The sequence below is a fragment of the Camellia sinensis genome, chromosome 12, assembly GCF_055761805.1.
Source record: "Camellia sinensis isolate YWXY chromosome 12, ASM5576180v1, whole genome shotgun sequence".
Classification (NCBI taxonomy): domain Eukaryota; kingdom Viridiplantae; phylum Streptophyta; class Magnoliopsida; order Ericales; family Theaceae; genus Camellia; species Camellia sinensis.
In genome coordinates, this window is record NC_138972.1 from 48,807,036 (window position 1) to 48,829,100 (window position 22,065).

A 22,065-nucleotide genomic window follows, 5' to 3' on the forward strand; every position below is an offset into this window, starting at 1 on the left:
ATATGTATAGTTTTCAAGTTTACTCAACCAAGCTGCCAGATAGGGATGGATACGCGCATGAATTACGATGTTAAAGGCATGATACAGTAATGAACTTATTGCATTTCTTGATGTAGGTTGCTCAAAGGATAGGAGTCTGGGCCTGAATAGGACTACTCCCTTCCAACAACTTTGACGAGGGCTTTCTTTCATTGTATATATCGAGCGGCTTCTCATCCTATATTTCTTTGTAACTAGTATATATTCTGCTTTTCTATAATCTGTATGAGAGATATTAGAGATGGAGATATACAATTACTTTAATTTCAGAATAAATGGCAATAAAAGAATATTTTTAGTGAGAGCTTTTTGTTTTTCTATTCTACATATATATGTGTATATATTATCACAAGATAGCCTCCATTAGTTAGATAATTAAATTTTCACATAATTATCTCATAGATACAGATTTTCATCTCCCTTACATGTTTGGTATGAATGACTGAAATGAAGTGAGAATGAAATATAAAGTTGAATGAAATGAAATGTCCATTCTCATTTCATTGTTTACTTGCCAATATGGAATGACATAAGAATAAAATGATAATTCTCTTTCTCATTCTCATATTTAGTTATGCCTATTAAACTAATTGCATGAAATAAGTTTTTTTATTTTTATTTTTAATAAGGTAGTAACAAACAAGTTTACAAATTTATATAGATCATGGTAGTGTTGATAGTTGTAGAAGAGATGGTGTGAGTCATGGTAGTGGTGGCGACGGTGATAGCATCATCAGTGGTGATAGAAGTGATAGTAGGATGGTGGGTGGTGGTGGTAGTGGTGGCGGCGGTGGCGGCGGCGGCGGACAACGTTATAGAGTGGTGGTTTTCACGATGGTTGTGGTGGTGTGGTTTTTGTGAGGGTGGTAGTAGTGGTGGTAAGGTAATGGTTGTGGCGGTGGAAGCAATGGTAGTAGGGTAGTGGTTCTAGTAATAATGGCGGTAAAGGTGGTGGTGGTTTGGTGGCTATAGAGGTTGTGGTAGTGATTGTGGTCACAACAATGGTAAAGCGGTCATGGTATGGCGGTGTGGTGGTTGTATGGTAGTGGTGGCAATAGGGTTAGGGGAGTGCTGTTGGTGTTGGCGTTGGAAAAAGATAACTAAGGACAATTTTTTTTAGAGAAAATGTGACATTTTTGGGTGTTCCCAAATAGATATGCTCCATGCACTTTGTAATAAGGCCTTGTTAGGGAAGGTGGGTTTATAGCTAAAAAGTCACTATAAATTCTTATAATACTCTCTATTTTTCGCTTCTTCCTTTTTTTTCTTTCATCTTCTTCTTCTTTTTTTTTTTTTTTGGTTTGTGTGCGTGTGTGTGTAAAAGTAAGAAAACTATAATAACTTATTCCTAAATAGCTCCTAAATAATTATGTGTTCATAAATAGAATTTTAATTTAAAAGTTCAACAGTATTAATGACTCCTAAATAATTATGTGTCATAAATAGAATTTTAATTTAAAAGTTCAACAGTATAACCGATGTAATGAAAGAAAATAAAAATCGTAGCACGTTCATCAAAATGAAAGTGACTGATGATACACTGGGAATTCTGGTTTAGAGAAGCCACAAGACACATTGTCCTCTTACTTGAAAAATAATATAGAAAAAAAAATTTAATAAACATTTTTTTTTTTAATGTACAGAGAGCTTTATAACCACAATATTGAGCATTGCCATCTATCATCAAGAGTCATCCCCATCACTATCATCAGAAGTCTCACAAGTTTCTTCATCCCCATCACTATCATTAGAAGTCTCACAAGTTTCTTCATCCCCATCATTATCTTCAGAAATCTAACAAGTTTCTTCATTTTCTCCTTCATGTTGCTGCTTTTGCAATTTTTCTTCTTGTTGCTACAACAAAGGAATACAAAAAATAAACAAATAAAATCACTTCTTCTTGTTGCTGCTTTTGCAATTGTTCTTGTTGTTGCTACATAGGAATACAAAAAATAAGAAATCAAGCAAGTTTGACTGATAAACAAATACGGAAAATGTAACCCCCCCTCCCAACCAGAAGTCACAAGCACCATTTGAGGCAACATGGTGCATAATACCAAAAAAAATTGATAACTACGAACGGATAAAGAATCGAAACATAAAAGATACAAGTGGATTTGGGCAGAATTATTGAGGTTTCTTGAATGTTTCTCATTTATTAGGATGAATGAAAAGTTTGGCTCTAAAACGGGAGCTTCTAAATAAACCCAATCACATGCACGCAAGTAGTGGCTTGGCTAAAGGAATTAGGGGGTGTATTTAGAAGTTCTCCCCTCTTGGACATGAGAGATTAGCTGCTTTACCATTAGAATTTTCAGGTGGCACATGAACTTCATACTTGATTTGGCATCTTCATTGGTGATAATTTTGGTTTCTCATCCAGCCCTTTCAATATACTATTTAGGATGAAATTTAAAAAGAACATGGCATATAAATAAGAATAATGATATGTACACTTCTTGACACCATAATTTATTTTCCTATCAATTGTGACCCAATTTAATCTTGTTATGACCTGCCGATTCATACCATAAATTATTTTTTTTAAGTAATTATGGTCATATTTTATTATCTTTATCAATTTTATTGTTATTGTTATTATTAATTTGGTTGATAGATTTGTGCAGAATATGGAGGAATTAGGTAGGTGGTCAAACATAAGATATGGATAATGTTTGAGGAAATCATGACATGATGAGAAAATCATAACCTATTAAGGAAATCATCGGTTTAGATTACATCTCTCTCTCTCTCTCTCTCTCTCTCTCTCTCTCTCTCTCTCTCTCTCTCTCTCTCTCTCTCTCTCTCTCACTCATTCTCATGTGGCTAAATCTATAAATAAGTCAAGAGAGATACAAAGAAGAAATCCAACACAACTCACACAATGTGAATTCTAGGAGTAGTTTCTATCTGGGAGTAGTCACTTATCATTTTAGAAGTAGATCAGTGATAGCTTGTTACTATTTCTTTGTCAATCAGTGTATTTCTCGAGTGTTTGTTCTTGTTTAAGTTCATGTGACTTGTGACAATTCCATTTGATTAATACAAATTCAATTCCTTTGTTTCTCTATATTTCTTCTTTACTTAATTGCCTCCAAATAAGTCCTTAATTTGCTTAAGGCATAGAACTCAACCACAAGCTTGATCTGTTTTGTTTTGTAAAAACTAAGTTTTGTCTGTTGATTGGACTTAACTAAATTTTTTCTAACATAAATTGGCACGCTCGGTGGGACATTTATAATTTGGAGTTATGGGAATGAAGAAGTAGACTGATGTATATGGAATCATGCCTTCAAGTGGCATGTTTACATCCTGTGCACCTATGGATGCAAATCGCCAATGGAGTGGCAGTGTTCCCATAGATACAAATTATCAGTGGAATACCTCATATTCCATGTCTAAAGCTTGTTAGTGTTATGGTGGTGGTTCTACCATTTATTGCCAACATAATGGCATGACAAATAATGTGGAAAGAATGATTCCGCATTGTGAGAATGAAATTTATTAGTGTGGGAGTGAAACTTTGGCCCTAAAAGAAGAAATTAATTCTTTGTAGACAAATAGTTCAAATAATTTCATCTTCGTATTATTTGACGCAAAGAGATTTAAATTACTTTGATGAAAAAATTCATCAACTTGAAGGCCAAATTTCCCTAATTGATGAAGAAATTCGATATTGGAGGCAAAAATTATAAAGCATAATGGCTAATAAAATATTAAAGTATGAAAATAATGTGGCTCGAGAGGTTATAATATACCTATTTTTAGAGAGCCAATTACTTATGAAGTGCCAAGATATGTGACTCGAGTGGCACCTACTTTTAGAGAGCTAATTATTCATGAGAAGGAAAGATATGTGGCTCGGGGGGTTGATACCTGTTTTTAGAGAACCAAGTCATAAAGATGAAATGACTAGGAAAGGTTTTCATAAACTATTAATGGTCAAAAAAGAAGAACAAACCATTCTCTAAAAAAATATAAAAATACATCACAAAATGATGGTGAAAATTTACTTGTGAGACATGATTTTTTGCCAAACATGACAATGAGTGGCGAGCCATTAATGGCTAAAAAAGAAAAACAACTCAATTTCTCAAAAAATATTAAAAGTACATCGTAAAATGATGGTGAAAGTTCATTCAGAGGGCATGTTTTTAGCGAAACATGGCAAAAAGTGATACGCCATTAGTGGCTAAAATAGAAAAACAACCCCTCCTCATAAAATATTGAGAATTAATCACAAAATAGTGATGAAGATTCGCTTGGGGGGCATGATTTTAGGCCAAAGATGATTGAAAATTATGAGCAATCCACATTTGTTGAATTTGAATTTGCTGACATTTTTCAAAGTGTCAAAGTTCATGAATTTTTCATGACATTCAATTATGTGAGTTTGGAATCCAACATCCACTTTGGATTAGTGGATCACACAAAAAATTAACCTTCATGACATGGTTTGAAAAACAAAAATGGTTGAAAAATGTTATTTGTAATGAATTCTCTTTGATTAGCTAAAACATGGCTAACAAAGAAAGGTTTTATTTGAAAAAATAAAGGATGTGACTCTCTATCATGTTATTCGACAGAGCCAAAGGTGAGTACCCATCAATTTGTTGGGATCTAGGGATCCCGCCCAGGATGTCTAGAGTATACATTCATGCACCAAACAATCCATACACGTAAAGAAAACAAACAAATTTAACGTGGTTCGGCTTAATGCTTACGCCCAAAAGTAACCAAATTTCGCTATAGATGGAGAGAATACAAAGATTACAATGGAGAAGGGAACACTCATCCTCACTCAACTCACACTCCACTCACCCTCTCACACCGAGGGAGCATCTTCTCTCACACAGAGGGCCAATCTCATTTATTCTCTCATTTTGCTCTCTTGGTTTCCCCCCTCACTTGTCTACTCTCTCTACCTCTATTTATACAAAAATTGGAGAGCTTAAAGTCAAGCTTGCTTATTGACTAGCCATTGACGAGCCACTGATAACATTGATGGCGGCCACCAACACAATCACCCTATAATAGGATAGCTTAGCTGAAGATCTCCAGCTCAAATTTACAGTTGCATTCTTTTCTTCATTTTGTAGCTTTCTTTGACTTCCAATGGCATTTGCATGTGCCGCTCCTTACTTGGAGCAAAAACCCAACAATCACCCCTTTCTGCTCATGTGGGGTGATGTGTCGTATCCGCAACCAAACCTACTGCAAATCCTGTCACATCCAAAACTAGCATAGTCTGCATCTCCACACTGAGACACCTGTACCCCCTAACAAAAAATATTGGCACCCCCTCATTCGGGTGTCCATGGTAGAAGCTAGAGATAAAACACCAGAGAAATACAGAGATACAAGAGGTGTAGGGAATCCAACATCCTCAACTCAACTCACGCCACTCTCCGAGTCTCTCTTGAAGAGAGCCCTTGCTCTATCTCACACATCTCTTCCATGCTTCCCTGTCATGTGTGTCTTTACCTACCATGCTTGAACCTGCGTAATCAAAATAAATGGCACCCCCTAATTGGATGCCCTACACCCACTGCCTGGGATGCCCTACACTCCCTTGAGTGCTTTGTGACACTATAGCTCTTCTCTAAAATGCCACTAACCTGACATGCACCACTTCGTATGGTCAAAACTGGAGCAACAGAAAACTATTTGTTTGCCTGGTCAACGTTTCCGATTTTTTTTTTTCTTGGAGCTTCCATCTAAACTATCAGCATTTGCCTTTTCCACTTCTGAACAACCCCCTAGCATTTCCACACGTTTGTTTTATATGCCCTTTGCAATCCTTGATCTCCAGTTCAGTGATGCACTTCACCTGCGCATCTCTCACTTGTACTACCAGATTGATGATTGACAGTAGCTCCTTCTATCAAAGCAGTTTCAACAGGTCTGTACAAGTCACCAACTATGCAATACCTAGCATAGTAACCGCACCCATATTCCTCGAGTGCTCATCGTGGCTTCATCTTTCCTCCTACGCTCGAGCTCGCCTGAGAGATCCGTAACTACTCTGTTTCATCAAGAGGTGCGTTTGCTGCCATGAAACCAAAACCAACCATTTAGTCAAATTTGAATGACATCTGCTGTACAACACACGAGCGCTCTTCCAAAGAATACAGTAGATTCCATTGCTCAAAAAAAATATTGAGCTAATGCACAAAACATGCAGAACCAATCGAGCTAGCTTTTTCGATTTTTTGTAACTCAAGCTACACCATGGTGCCAAATTTCAATTTCTACAAGTGCCAAACAAGTTGTCCTTGACAACTCCCAAAAAAAAAAAAAAAAAAAAAAAACCACGGTGAGCATATTTGCTTACTAAACAAGAGATGTTTCACATTCTCCGTCAAAGTAACTTTAAAAGTGGTACCATAAACTTCCAGTTCGATCTACCACCGAACACAAAACTACTCTCTTCAAGCTCGAACTAATCATGATAGCCAAAAACTACTCCAAGAACTAAAGCAAGTTCGCCACCAAATAAAAACTGGACTGTGGATGCAGTCAGACTCTAACTAGTTCGAAAGTATCATAACAACCTTTAGACGACCAAAAAACAAGAGCTAAAAATTCTAAAGTGTCAAGCAAACTCCAGATTCCTCCAACTACAATTCCAATCGGCAGACACAAGATGATACACCATCTTTACAGCTACCAAAACTGCCCAAAGGTGCATGCACTGTAGGTACACAATTCCAACAGTCCCCACTGACTCCATCGAGTCAACATATGATCTATCACCTCCAAATCCAACGACAGATTGATAGGGGGATCCCAAAACATAAGATTCAAAATCACCTTCAATCTTCAACGAACAACAACGATCACACTACTTCCACAGAAGCAAACACACAGAGTCTGAATCGTCACTTAGACCGCTAATAGTTGATGTCTTCGAATATGAAACAGATTGCAAAAATGAAAATCACATTAGGAAAAAACGATCAAGTCTCACGAACTAGAAACACCAATGGATCTAATCAAACACGATCATAGATCCCAAATGTGATAGTGAATCTCAGCAAAACACGAGTCCAAAGAAGTCGCCAATAATCCGTGAAAGACAGCCAAAACAATGTCTTCAATAGACATTGTAAAAAAGAACGCCAAAGCTCCAACAAGATCTGAAGGAGATTGCCACAACTTCTCTTTCAAATTGACAAATGCGGACACCAAGGCTTCACCATATGCAGGTATTTCAACAATGATCCATGAGGGATCTCTAACGCCTCCACAAAGGCTAATGCCAATAAAGTACTACTCTTTGGACTTATCATACATGCCAAATCTTCGTAGTTTACTCTGCCAATACCGATTCTCTCTATCTCCTAGAGAGATCCCAATGAACTGTGAAGTTCTGTAACTAACCCGAGAGTCTCCAAATGAAATGAGAACTTCTGAGTCTAAAGGGTCTTCAAATTGGCTTCCAATTGGTGAATAAGATTTATCACCCCTATCACCTATATGGGTGATACAATGCCATTGTACAAACACGTCTCCATTCCATCAAGCATTTGGATTAACACTACACCTCCTGCTTGAAATGTCTTTAACCGCCATACATAATCTTGCATGGCTTCTACCTCTATCACCAGGTACTTTCATCGTCTAATAGAATACATACGGTTTCCCTATTGAGGTGACTCCACCCAAACTCTCTAGATGCCCGTCGTTACTTCATTGCCATGAACCAAATTCAAGACAAAGCAAGAGATCTGCCTCTCACTGGGTCACTGGGTGCGCACTATCGCGTCTTATCCATCTTAATTTCTCTATCTGGAGCTTTCTTTTGTGAACTGGTTGTTACTTCTAGGCCAAAATCCTACACACTGCACCTTTGTACGACTTTGTTGCATACTCTTGCACTGTTGTTTATCTGCACCTTGTACGATACTCCTACGTACCCATCTATGCTCGTAGCTATGTGCTCCGGCGCCTTATGTTTGCACGTCTGCAGCTGTTGCTCTTCCACGTTCACATACCACTAGTGCTACTTGTATTCTTGTTTGACAGTAGCTCCAACTACCACAACATTCCTCTAAGCTTGTATTGGTTGCCAATCATCTGTCTATCGATGAAGTGATCTTCTCCCGATTGAACCAGATCTCCTGATCACCTGGACTCAATAACCAGGAAAGTTTCTAAGAAAAACTGATGGGATCACAATTGGTCCTACTTAAGAACCAGTCTTCTTAGACAGTAGAGGTGCCTTCTTGACAGAACTTTTCTAGACATTATTGATCCTAAGATAATCATGTGCAATCCTCTTATCATTTCTGGCCAATCATGATCTCCCTTGATCCGCCACTTGATCAAGTATGATCTCCTTTGGTCTCCAATTATAGCGATTCCGGTTTTGACCCGGCACTTGTTGTATCCCGGACCCGAGTTTTATGGTTTTGAATGGTTATTCATATTGTGTTTCCCTTGTCTTCCCTCTATTTTGGCTATCGAGTTGTTGCGGCAGTGTTTGAGACAGGTTGGTTGCTTGTTTTTCCAAACTTTGTTGCTCAGAATTTTGTTCCTCTGCTCGAGCAGCACTTCTTGCGCTCGATCAGGCTTTGCAAACTCTCAGTACTTTACAGGTCTGCAAAACTACTAGGAGAGGGTTTTTAACGCTCAAGCGGCGTTTCCTACACTCAAGCGGATGGGCGCTCGAGCGGCCTTTCTTGTGCTCGAGCGTTAGCCTGCTGTCTGCAAAACTACTGGATGTGTGTTTTCTACGCTTGAGCATCACTTCTTGCGCTCAAGCGGTGAGTGTCTCTTTCATTGTGTCTTGGCGCTCGAGTGGCATTTCTTGCGCTCAAGTGGAACGATTTATTGTGTCTGACGCTCGAGCGTCAACTCTTGCGTTCGAGCAGACTGCGCATAGACATGGGTGTCGATCCCGCGGACGAAATTTTTGTAAAATGGCCAATTGAAGTGTTTATTTGTAATCGTTGTGTGATAAGGAAACAAATGAGCTGTAATTCCAGTTGGGTTGTTTGAATAACAATGAATATGACTCATGAATTGAGGAGGTATGAAATGATATGAAAGGTGTTAATATGATATGAATTGTGGCATAATACTTGTCATGGCATGGTTTTGAAAAGAGGGTTACAAATGATTCTTATCATTGAACATTGAAACATTGGCATCATACTTATAACCTTGTTAATATTCATATGTTGTGTGAGATTGTTTCTATTGGGTTGTGGCTCACTCTATTGGGAAAAAGGATTCCAGGTGTTGGTGAGATGCCTCCGTCAAGGTAGTAACTCGAAGGGGCTTGGAGCAAGGGCTTCACTTTTGTTGTATTTTGTTTTATATAGCTAAGGGCTTAAATTGTAGTGAGTTAGACTCTCTTTTGTTGTAACCAAGTAGTGACTTGGAAAGATGTAAGCTGTTAAGGCACTTAATTACATGTTAATCTTTCATCTTTTGATTATGAGTGACACATGTAGATTCAGGATAGGTCATTTATGGATGTTTATCGCATGTGTCAGCCTTTTGTAATTAAACTCTGATGAATGGAAGATCATTGTCTCATTTACATCAAATGTTATAGCATTCGTGGTTGGATTTATTGTAAGTGTTTTTGGGGGCGTTACACCAATGATCTATCTCCCGATTTGCATCTGTTTGTCCAATCTGATTAGAATGTCGCCATTTCGATCTCTTCAGTGAATTCGTAGCGTTTCACAACATCCGACAACCTCATTCTAGTTATTGAAGATGACAAACTCATACTTTTGGAAATCTTTAAAAATCGTACAGAATTTCACCATTTTAACACTGTGGTTATGTCCAGAACAGTCCATTTAGCTAGGACTAACCATCGCTGCACTTCCAGGAGCCTCACTGAAAATACTACTTAAAACCTGGGGTAAAATTGCAATTTCTGGAAAAAATTGGGCCGTCTTGCAATTTCTAGAACCACCAGGGAATATTCAATTTTCTCTTGGAATATTTCTTCTGCTGACATCATCTTTGCATTAGCATTGCGTCAACCTACTGTGTTAGTGATGATGTCATCTTTGCGTCATGCTGACATCGTCACCCATGGACCCTTCTTGGGCTAGATTTGGATCGGGTCTCTTTTGTACTGGATCTGGCTGATGTTATTTGGGTCGGATCTGCGTTGGGTCCCTCCTGGATCGGATATGCTTACGTCATCTGCTATGTCAACGCTGTGTCATCCTTCACAAAAAAATATTTTCCAGAACGCAGCCTGGCTGTTTTGAACCCTTGACCTCAGACCTTGCCTACATCTAGAGTATACATTCATGCACCAAACAACCCACACACATGAAGAAGACAAACAAATTTAACGTGGTTTGGCTCAATGCCTACGTCCACGGGAGAGTAACCAAATTTCACTATAGATGGAGAGGATACAAAGATTACAATGGAGGAGAAAGGAACACTTATCCTCACTCAAATTACACTCAACTCACCCTCTCACACTAAGGGAGCACCCTCTTTCACACAGAGGACCAATCTATCTTAGTCTCTCATTTTTCACTTTTGGTTTCCCCACTCACTTGTCTTCTCTCTCTACCTTTATTTATACACAAATTGGAAAGCCTAAAGTCAAAGCTTGCCCACCGACTAGCCATTGACGAGCCACCGACAACATTGATGGCAGCCACCAACACAATTACCCTATAATAGGATAGCTCGACTAAAGATCTTCGGCTCAAATCTGCAGTTGCATTCTTTTCTTCATTTTGCAGCTTTCTTTGACTTCCAATGGATTCCATGTACGCCGCTCCTTACATGGAGCAGAAGCCCAACACAATTGATAGTGGTCCTCATCTTTACATGGCTAATTAGTATTAGCCAATATTCTGGGTTCGCCCAGAATTTTTCTTTTATATCATTTAAGGTAAAATTTACTTTTATCTTAAATGAAAGGGCATTGTTGACACCATAATTTATTTTTCTATCGATTGTGGCCTATTGATTGTGGTCAAATCTAATCTTATTGTGGCTTGTCGATTTACACCATAAATTATCTTTTTAAGTGATTATGGCAATATTTTATTGTCTCTATCAATTTTATTATTATTGTTATTATTAATTTGGTTGCTAGATTTGTGAAGAATATGAAGGAATTAGGAAAGTGGTCAAACATGAGACATGGATGATGTTGAGGAAATCAGGCTTGTTGAGAAAATCATAGCCTATTAAGGAAATCTTGAGTTTAGATTACCCCTCTCTCTCTCTCTCTCTCTCTCTCTCTCTCTCTCTCTCTCTCTCATGTGGTTGAGCCTATAAATAAGCTAAGAGAGATACAAAGAAGATATCCAACACAACTCACACAACATGAATTCTTGGAGTAGTTTCTATCTAGGAGTAGTCACTCATCATTTTAGGAGTAGATCAGTGATAACTTGTTACTATTTCTCTGTTGATCAGTGTATTTCTCGAATGCTTGTTCTTGTTTAAGTTCATGTGATTTGTGGCAAGTGACAATTTCATTTGATTAATACAAATTCAGTTCATTTGTTTCTCTATATTTCTTTTTTACTTAATTGCCTCTAAAGAAACCCTTAACCAGTTTAAGGCATAGAACTCAACTACAAGCTTGATTTGTTTTGTTTTGTAAAAACTGAATTTGTTTGTCGATTGGCTTCTATTGATTGACCTTAATTAAATTTTGGCTAACAACACCCTAATTTCAGCTTCTTATACTCGATTCCCCCCCCCCCTCTTCCCCCCCTTCTTTCTCATAAGGGATGTGTGTGAGATTAAAAGTAGTGTGTGCACATAATTGTTCTTGAAAATTGATGAAAGTTAGAAATTTGTTGGACCAATATTACTCTTATCTTGGACTAGCATTCCTGAGTAGTGGAGGAAATTTATTTCTAGGTATTGTATTTTATATTTTCCTTTCGAAACCCTTGAATTTGTTTAGAATTATATAATAAAAAAACTTTAGGTGAATCATCCACTTTCATTTATTTCTTTTTTCTTAAGAACCTCCACCCTACATGATGTATGCTTTAATTATTAAATCAATTGTTTATTTGTAATGTTTTACTCACTTTGGTTGTTAAGATTTATTATGATATTTTGTATATTCACTGAAAAGTCTCAAGGTCTCAAGTGATCCTTTTCAATGTTAGATACACCCTTTTATTTCTCCTATAGTATTCATGTCTGTTAGATATGAGAAAAATATGGGTGTTGGATATATGTCCAACACCTGTATCCAATTTAAACACTTGTATCCTCTAATTTTTATATGATGTTTGAAGAGGAAGAAACTCACATTTGCTAGTATATATATATATATATATTTTGCCTACTCACACATGGTTGAGAGATAGAAATCCTATATATATATATATTTTTTATAACTTAATTTCAAGAATATTTCTAAATAATTTACTCATATCATCTAATAAATTTATATAATATGAATATAGATATAGATATGTGTATGTTACATGTCCCCGTAACTTTTGAATATATATCTCAATATCTTAAGATTTAAGATTTAAAAAGTCTTGTACTTGTCTAGGCATCAACAACCAATACTCATACTCACAGTCATGTAACGTAGATGCTTTTATTATAAATAGATCTTATAGCTTAGATATGATAGCATATAAGTTGGAAAGCAAACAGAAGAGAGTGAATTGTTGGTTCCACTTGAGGTGTACTATCATCAATTAGGAATTAAAGGTGTACTATCATCAATTAGGAATTAAAATATTAGTTCTAATATTCACAATTCACAAGTGATATAGTAAAAGCTCAAGAATAAATAACCCTATACAATGAATTCTAATTTTGTGAATTTTGAAAACTATGTATGGATCATGGATTTGTATAGGGATTTTAAAGAGAAAAGGAAAAAGTGTGTGACATGTAACTATATGTTATTCATATTTCACCCAACATTTTCTTCTTCTTCTTTTTTTTTTATTTTTTATTTAAAAAAAAAAAAAAGAATTCCTGCCTAAATCCATGATCCAAACACAACTTAAGAGAAACTTTCACACTTTAGAAAGAACGAACTTTTGATCTTTCAATGTTTATAATTGAATGGAAGAAAATTTTATGCAAAATGTACTTCAGATATATTAATTTGATACTTAGTAGTATAGTAAACAAAATTTTAATTTTTGGAAAAATCATGGTTGGATAGTTTTAAAATACTTATTTCTCCATTGTTTGGAGCTTGTTTTCCTTTTTGGATACTTGGACGTTAAAATGTGGCTTACGCACTTAATGCAAGAAAAAGAGAGAGAAAAACAAAAGTTTTCATATAAACAACATACCCTTTCAATTAGGTGCAGTATGGTTTGATTAAGGTCGCTTATCCATAGCCAGTCTTCTCCTTTTACGCCTTTAAACCGCCCGTACTTTCGGTCCTGCACAAATACACGTTGCAACTTTGGGGTGCATATGACTCCAGGAGAGAAGGTCTTCATTTTAGGGCAATTGAAGACAGTGATGTATTCTACCAATGGCAATTCCCAAACATGAGTAACGTGGCAAAAACTCTTGAGCTCTGGTAGATGTTTGAGTTCCAAATACTCCAATTTAGGCAATGGAGTTCTGTTTATCCTTCCTCCTTCATCTTCCTCGTTTGCAACTACCTCTTCCATCATTGAGCATTTATTTATGACTAGCATTTTTAGATGCACAAGATGTCTGGCCATAAAAGGAGAGAACATATTTCTCAAACTGCCACAATCTGAGACATACAGATCAATTAGTTTGTTGAATGAGCCAGTCTGAAGTTGATTGCACCATATTTCGTTCATGTTCTGAAATCTATTGAGTTCTAATTCCTCCAAGCTAGGGAATGCAACCTGCAAACCAAACAATTGCATTAACAACCATACTACTAAAAGTAATATAAAATGTTTAGAAAAGGAACCCACTGAGATTGGAATGTGTTCCAGCCCTTCCAGATTGTCAAGATCCTTGAGTACTAGCTCCTCCAAGCTAGGTAATGCAACCTGAAAATAAAACTTTTGCCAGTGGTAGTTATAACATTTGTAGGAATTGTTATGGAATATCACTCTATCTCTGTCTCTCCTCTTATAGCCTGCATATATGACCAATAATTTTTGCAACCAAAATGTTTAAATGAATGAAATAAGATATGATTGCCTTTTTTTCATTTGGTTATTGGGACAAAAAAATAAAACAAAATAAAATAAATACTAATCCTTGACTATGAAAAGAGAAAGAAGAGAAACAAATGATTGTGTCATTCAATTAAAGAAACAACTATAGAATAAGCTACGTTAGAATAGTAAAATTTCCATCCATGGCCAAATGAAAAAACCATTTCTAAAGATCTTAGCTGATTTCTAAACAGAGTGAGTGACAGGGACAGATCTTGGATTTGAGTTTTGGAGGGGGGAAACACATGTAACTTTCATCAAAAAATTATTATAAAATTTTAAATTTTGATTTATACCAGCACAATAAATAAATAACATTACTATTAATCGGATATTCTTTGTTAACATAATTGAGAATAAAAATATAGTTAGACATATTTCTTGTCTGTATTAATTTAACAAAATATTGACTATTACTATGTCTTCATCTAGTAAAGTTAACTATTTAAAAATGTTGTAATCGCTACTTTATATATATATATAATATATAAAAATATCTATGTTAAACTCAACATCAAAACCTTAATATATATCTTTCTCAATAAATATGATCAAATAACTTATTGCAAAATCATCTTCCAGTTTAGTTTTGAAAAGAAATTATAATTGAAAATGTATGTTTTTATGAGTATAATGATAATCCATTTCAATAAGCGGTATTAAATTTTATTAACTTATTTTAAGAATGTCATGTTGAAATAGATAATATTTTTATTTCTAGACAATATTCTTATTTCTAGAGAATGAACAAACAAAAATAAATGCAAAATAAGATGCATATGCAAATTAAAATGTGATTTATAAATGAAGAAAAAAAAACCATATATGACATATGAACAGATAACAAGAATAGTAACAAATAGAAACAAATAAAATAATACAAGTAACTTTATACCATAATATAAAAATATAATAAACAATACATATAACAAATATAATAGATCAATATTTGATAAAACTTAATTTAAAAACTATTTTTTAAATTTTGTAATGTAAATAATTTGGAGGGTGCAAACTACTGAAATTTTGTAAATGCAAAGTACTCCAATTTATAATTATCTTACTAATTACTAGTACAATATATATATATATATATGGGGAAATTTACGTGTAAGTCCTAATAGATGAACTTTATTATCCATTAGATTCTGTGAGAATTAATGGCGTTTTTTTTATCAAACACTACTAAAAAAAATGTCACTAATTATTAATTTTCAGCAATTGTTTGAAAATTTTGTCACAAAAAGTTACTAATTTTTAACTTTCAGCGAAAAATATCACTAAATGTAAGTTTTAGCTACAATTTATAAAAGCCATGAAAAAAAAAGTCACTAATTGTCAAATTTTAGCGACATGTAAAAAATCGTTACAAAAAATTATTTTTAATAACAATTTTATTAAGGCTTATTTTCAATAGGACTTAATGAGAATTAATTCTAACTATAAAAACCTATTGATAAATTTCCATACCTTGTGGGGGAAAAGAGATAGGAAGGTAGCATTGTGGTTTTCCATTGACTCTGAAAACGTATTACTGCTATTGAGGAAGAGCCACTTGAGTTGTGGTAGTTTCCGAAGAAACAATTTCTTCAATTGAGGGAACTCAATCTCGTCAGCCCCTCTGCAAAAGCCAGTAAGCATTGGTAGACTGGACAAAGTCATGGATTCTAACGCTGGAAACTCCATCTTGTTTGTTGCATCATCTTCTCCTTTTTCCTTCCAAATAACTTCTTCCATTCTATCACAACCTTTTGTTGTAAGATGTTTTAGTTTTCCAAAAGAGCCGGTTGGAAGTTGGCAGTGACATATCTTTCTTAAATTAGGTAGATTCTTGAGCTCTAAATTCTCCAGGATAGGAAAAATAGGAGGAATAACATTAGGTGTACGCGGGACCCATTCCATTGTATTAACAAAACATTCTAATGTAGCACAATTACCAATATATAGAATCTTCAAGTGTTGGAGTCCTTCAACTCCCTCTCGAAACAACTCTTGCACTGCATCCTTCGAACCCTCCCCTTCTAACCCTAAAACTGCAGTACTCCGTAACAACGAATTGATCCCACCGCATTCTGACGGGATATTGAGACTCAAAAGCTTTCGGAACTTTTTTATGTATTCTTCACTAAAAAAGGTGCCGGCATCATAACCTATCCAAATTGCGTATTTTGTCAATTTGCTAAACAATGGGATTCTTGGCAAACACACGACATCTTTTATATTAATCTCTAAAGTATTCAAATTGGACAAGGATTCAAACTCTCTTAAGCTCGCATTTTCTCCTCCTTCCTTGCCTTCTCGTTCCCAAATGATTTTGCAGCCACCCATGTACAACTCTTGTAATTGGACTAGGGCTGATATGACACCAGGTGCTATTCTTTTAAGTTTAACACATCTTGTCAGATCTAACAACTTTAAATTAACCAGTCCTCCTATTTCCTCAGGTAACTCCTCAATGTCGGATCGACAAAAGCTGAGGATTTCCAGATTCAATAGCTTTCCAATTACAGATATATTATCGAACTTCTTATAGTAATCAAGATGCAGTGTCAACAGGTTGCTTAAGAATTGTAGTGATGACGGCAGTAACGAGATGTCTTTCGAGATGCTCAGCTTCAAAACTTTGAGTTCTCCCATGCCCTCAAAAAAATTGTTTGGTATTTTTAGTGAACTATTCCAGCATTGTATTCGTAAAAACTCAAGTTTTGAGCATCTCAATCCTCCTGGAAACTCTGCAATTTCATTTGATATCACCGAAATGGAAGTGTTAAGCTCATATGTCGCCTTCTTTGGCCACTCTCTCGATTTGGCACCATGGATTATCATAAAACCATGCTTATCTCTAGCCGCAATTGATATGGCAACATCGCGTACTACATCATGCATTTTTATTTGCTCCTTATCACCATCCAACAGTAAATAACAACTTTTAAGTTGATCAACTAAGACATTCACTCGATCTCTTACTTCATCCACTTTGTCAATGCCTTCAAACCACCGCAATCCGATTCCGTATCTAACCAAATCTTCAATAGGAATATTATAGTCTTCTGGAAACAAGCAACAGAGCAGAAACAACTTCTTGGCTCTCTCATCTTTTAGAAAATTGTAACTAAAATATAGAGCTTGATACACTTTTGCAGGCACTTCTGATGACAAACTTTCTGAACAAGGGGTTCTTAGTTGTTGAAGCGCATTATTCCAATAATGTTGGCTGTGTTCGTTTGTAAGAGCCCTTCCGATAGTTATGAGGGCAAGTGGTAAACCTCCACATTCATTTACAATCTGCTTTGCTAGTGGTAGCAGATCAAGGTCGTCAGCACAATCGCCTACCTTCTCTCTAAAGAGATGCCATGGTTCTTCACCCACTAGGACTTCAAGTTGGATATACCTTTTATTTTGTATTCCTTTCCACATATTTCGATTTCGTGAAGTGAAAAGGATCTTACAACTCTTGTTGCTGCTTCCTTCCAAAGGAAATCCCAACTCCTCTAGATCAAATTCTTCCCAAATGTCATCCAATATGACAAGAATTTTCTTATTGTCTAGCAGAAGTCTCTTGCGTAGGAGACTTGCTCTTGCTATCGGGCTCTCCCTGTCATCAAGTTTGAGACCCAACATGTCTGCAATACACCCTTGAACCTTAGTTAGGTCTGGATCTTGGCTGACAACTGCTATTGGAAATTCATTGAAGAGAGTTTTGGTTCTTTTTGCAACTTCTTTTGCCATTGTTGTCTTGCCCATTCCGCCCATCCCGCATATCCCAATCAAGTGGATCTCATCATCTTTCAAAGCCTCAATGATCTCGTTCATGACCAGAATTCGAGAATCAAACCCCTGGAATTCTGTTGTTGTAGGTATAGGTTCTATGCTTGGTGGTGGTGGATTGTAGGACGACTGAATGTAGTTGCTACCCTCAGCATGGAGAAGAGCAAGTTCCTGAGTCTTCTTCACAGCTTTCCTGCCCAGTGAGTAACGCAACTTGAGATTTGGACACCACCCATTGAAACACCCCTTTTGAACATGGGCCTTGTCTTTAATAATTGTCTCTGCCTCTGCTGTGTTGTCATTTGCTTTAGTCAGCCATGCCTCAAGATGAGGTCCAACGGTTCTGACATTGTTGCGTGTTTCATCCACCCCTAGTTGAACCCCTTCTCTTGTCACTTTTAGGCTGTCCAATTGAGTCTCAAGATTTTGAATGTTGGTGTTGAAGCTAAACAGATAACCAAACTGTCGGCCGATCGGAGCAATCAAGTACTCTCCAATTCCCCCCAGAGCTTTCCCCAAACAGGAGAAACCAACTCCTTCAGCCATCTCTCACTTTTTTCTTTCTAATTTTTGGGCTTTTTTCTAGACTTCTGTTTTTTTTTTTTTTTTTTTTTTCTCTCTTAAGAAATTATAAGGAAACACAAGATGAAAAAGCCAAAAAAAACAAGAACGAAAGCGAAGAAGCAAAGGGAGTACAAGAATCAAAAGGAGACGGCAAGAATGAAAGCAAAAGAGTACAGGAGGAATAAAAGGGAAATGGAGGAGAGAAAGTAAATGAAAGGTCTGCTGTTTTCAAGTTGAGTTACCTTGCTTGGTCAGAAAAAGCGTACACACTGGAAGCACATTTCACCGCAGGTATAGAGCCCTCACCCAACCAAATTTCAGCAGTCACACTGGTTTGAGAGCGAGAGAGAGAGAGAGAGAGAGAGGAGACTAATCACCAATGTCCCAAGTTGGTAAACGTAGAAATGATCAGTTGGACCTCCCTCAGTCGCATTCGAAAATAATATTAAAAAAAGACCTCTTTTATTTATTTATTTATTCTGAAATCTTATTAAATGATAAAAAGATAATCTAAATAAATCACTCCAAACAACCCTAAAATATGTCTCACTAGCTTTTAAAAATGACCTTATTAAAAAATCAACTTATTAAACATTTTTAGAATTAAAAAAAAATGCAGAATTACCCCTATAGGTTTGGAATTGCAATTGGAAAATGTTTGGTAGCTCAAATTTTTGTGACTCAAATGGCTCAAATCTGTCAAAACGACGTCGTTTTACACTCAAAATCTGTCAAAACGACGTCGTTTTGACAGATTTGAGCCATTTGAGCCACAAAAATTTGAGCTACCTAGCATTGTCGATTGCAATTACCTCATTTTCCCAAATATTTTTAATTTAACAGAATTTATAGAAAAATAAAATTCTTAAATATTTTCTTATATAATAATAAGATTATATGAATTATTAATTTAAATATATTTATGGCATCATTAAAAATAATTAACTAACTTAATAATTTTTTAATAAAATAGAGCATTTGTTATTTAATTAGAAACTTGAGAGAGTGAGATGTAGAATCACAGAACCAATTCGTATTTTAAGCAAATCTCAAATAATATATTTATAATTTATCAAAACATTATTATTAGCACAAATAAATTATGACAAATAACCTGATTAGATGTAAATTATGCCATCCACATTTAACCCCTAAGGAATAATTTCAATTCTTATCATAGAGGTTATGAATTCAGTAAACATATGGGGGCATTGTGGGTGATCTTATTTTTCTTTCCCTTTTAATCTATGAAAAAGTAAATCCTAATGAGTGTAAAAAAATAAAAGTGATGTTATTAGCATCTTATTTATTATTTTGGAACTCTATTTCTTTAGATTTTTATTTATAAATTTTAAAATTTTTAAAATTTATTTATTCTCCCAAAATTATATCAAAATTATCTTTACGAAAATTTCACACATGCTAAAATGCACACCCCATACCCCTAAAAATTATTATCTCCCAAAACCCTAAAAGTTAAGACAAAAACCTACTAAAAAGCCCGTTGATCACACACTCTCTCTCATAGTGAAAAAAAAAAAAAAAAAGGTTTCTCAAATGAAGAGGACCTCTATGATTTACCTTTTTGGTAAATTAAATTTATTTGCATATAATTGAATTCTTATTTCACAATTGTGAAGGTTTCTCAAATGAAGAGGACCTCTATGATTTACCTTTTTGGTAAATTAAATTTATTTGCATATAATTGAATTCTTATTTCACAATTGTGCTTCTTTTTCTTCTTCTTCTTCAGTGGCCAAGGGCCTCTCTTCTATGCTCTCTTCTATAATTAGGGATTTCAATTCTAGAGCTGAAGATATCGTTCGTAGCCAAGGTAAGCTCTTTTTTTTTTTCTTTTTTTTTTCCTTCAAAGTATATCAAATTTTCTTACTCGAACCTATGTTGCCGATTATTTAACACGTAACATCCCCATATAATTAACATTTGATAATCAAGATTAACTCATCAACGCGTGTAACACCCAACACATATAATTCCCAATAAACAATTAAAAGAACATTCTCCACATAAACACATCACATAATTCCATGCAAATGTTTATCTTTCTCATTGAAGTGTAGATTTTGTTCACAAAATTACAAAATACTTATCTCGATTCAGTGAGCTAGAGAAGATTACAAAACAATTACATTGTCCTCTAAGTTACTAATTACATTGTGATATTTAATACAAAAATACAAAATTCAAAATAAAAGTAGAAAAGAAGTTACAACTTCAAGTTCACAAAATTTAGATTTTTGAAAAGAGGTAGTCGTTTTCTTCTTCTTCATTGACGGTTGTGGGGCTCTTTATTTCCTGAAATATTAGTAAATGGGAATGAGTAATTGCCCAGTAGAGAATAACTTTAACAAATTATATAAACATTTGGTTTCAATATACATGACCTTTATTAATGCCCATGAATTTCCATTGGTTTAGAAATTATTACACAACACACAATTCACCATTCAATCCCCACATTTTCCCGTCCTTACACAGATGGCTAGTGGACACCTCAAACCTTCCACTTTCGTCGTCCTCACATGAACTGGCCAACGGACACCTCACTACATCCCCACATTCGTCGCCCTCACATGAACCGGGCAAGTAGGCACCTCAAACACATTCCAAAACATTAACATTTTAAACATAACACAAATAATCACAAGGACTCCCCAATTTTACTTATCCATAACCATTAAGTCAAAATAAAAAATTAAAAAAAAAAAACCCTTAGGGTTACATAAAAAAATTTAAGGCTTTTCCTTTCAACTATTTATTTTCCTTGATTCAAGTATATTTACTCACTATTTCATAATTGATTCCACAATCCACAATCAATTTCACACAAACACTTCATCAACACAAAGCCCATATATATATATATATATATATATGTATACATATAAATACCACATCCATCTCAATAGTTCCACACACCTTTAGATTCACACACATTTAAGCCAAAATATAAATATGCGTAAAGGTATTCCTACATCAAGGTTGCATGAAAAGAGATGAAGGTCCACGTGATGAGCTTCTGAAATAGCACAATCTAATCGGTTCAAAATGTAGCTCTTGACGAGGATAACAACTTTAATGAAGGCCCAAAGATCGATTCTTGCTCTTACTAGATGAAATCTAGGGTGTTCTAGCTAAGGTTTTGGGAAGAGGGTTGTTAGAGAGAGAAGAAGTGTGAGAGAAATAAGTTAGAAAAGTTTTTGGATCGCAATATAACCTGCTGCCCCGACCAGACCGCTCGAGCAAACTTTCCACAGCTCGAGCGGTGAACGCAAGATCTCAGAAGTTTTGCAGAGCTACAGTGAAAATACTAGGAGCTCGCATTTTATGCTCGAGTGACCATTCCTTCGCTCGAGCGGTCTTGCCTACAAACATGCAAGATACTGGGAGTTTCAAATCTCCGCTCGAGCGACCAAATGAAGGCTCGAGCAAAAACTAGCTATTACAACCTACTTCCCTTAAGAAATTTCATCCTCGAAATTTCATAGTTCCTGCCAAAACAACTCTAACAATTCCCAAGAAAGAT

General features: G+C 35.5%; 1 protein-coding gene and 1 pseudogene across 4 annotated transcripts in view; one reads left to right on the top strand and one right to left on the bottom strand.

Moving 5' to 3' along the window:
- The window catches only part of LOC145804489 (putative hydrolase C7D4.05), a 38,834-nt pseudogene extending 38,254 nt beyond the window's left edge, over positions 1 to 580 (top strand). Inside the window, exon 6 of the transcript XR_014346286.1 lies at positions 117 to 580. The product of XR_014346286.1 is annotated as a putative hydrolase C7D4.05 (transcript). The remainder of the gene's footprint in view (positions 1 to 116) is intronic.
- An 877-nt stretch (positions 581 to 1,457) lies between these two features.
- On the bottom strand, positions 1,458 to 18,568 carry LOC145804488 (putative disease resistance protein At4g27220). Of its 3 annotated transcripts, none has more exons than XM_082898492.1 (4): positions 15,657 to 18,568; positions 13,938 to 14,015; positions 13,329 to 13,865; positions 1,458 to 1,893 (listed from the first exon to the last, which is right to left on the bottom strand). In XM_082898492.1, exons 1-4 carry the CDS (start codon positions 18,498 to 18,500, stop codon positions 1,834 to 1,836), a joined length of 3,519 nt encoding a protein of 1,172 aa, XP_082754618.1. In that variant the 5' UTR covers positions 18,501 to 18,568; the 3' UTR covers positions 1,458 to 1,833. The 3 variants fall into 3 exon arrangements, 2 of the variants coding, with proteins under 2 accessions (XP_082754618.1, XP_082754617.1); XM_082898491.1 differs by having other exon boundaries at positions 13,938 to 14,027; XR_014346285.1 differs by lacking the exon at positions 1,458 to 1,893 and having other exon boundaries at positions 13,807 to 13,865; positions 13,938 to 14,104.
- Between the last annotated feature and the right edge of the window lie 3,497 nt (positions 18,569 to 22,065).

Coding starts and splice junctions, on each gene's coding strand:
- LOC145804488 (XM_082898491.1), bottom strand. CDS start 18,500: ATGGCTGAAGGAGTTGGTTTCTCCTGTTTGGGGAAAGCTCTGGGGGGA. Junction 13,866..13,937: donor TGGAACACATTCCAATCTCA/GTGGGTTCCTTT, acceptor TTTGGTTTGCAG/GTTGCATTCCCTAGCTTGGA. Junction 1,894..13,328: donor TACTGCACCTAATTGAAAGG/GTATGTTGTTTA, acceptor CCTTTGTTGTAG/CAACAAGAAGAAAAATTGCA.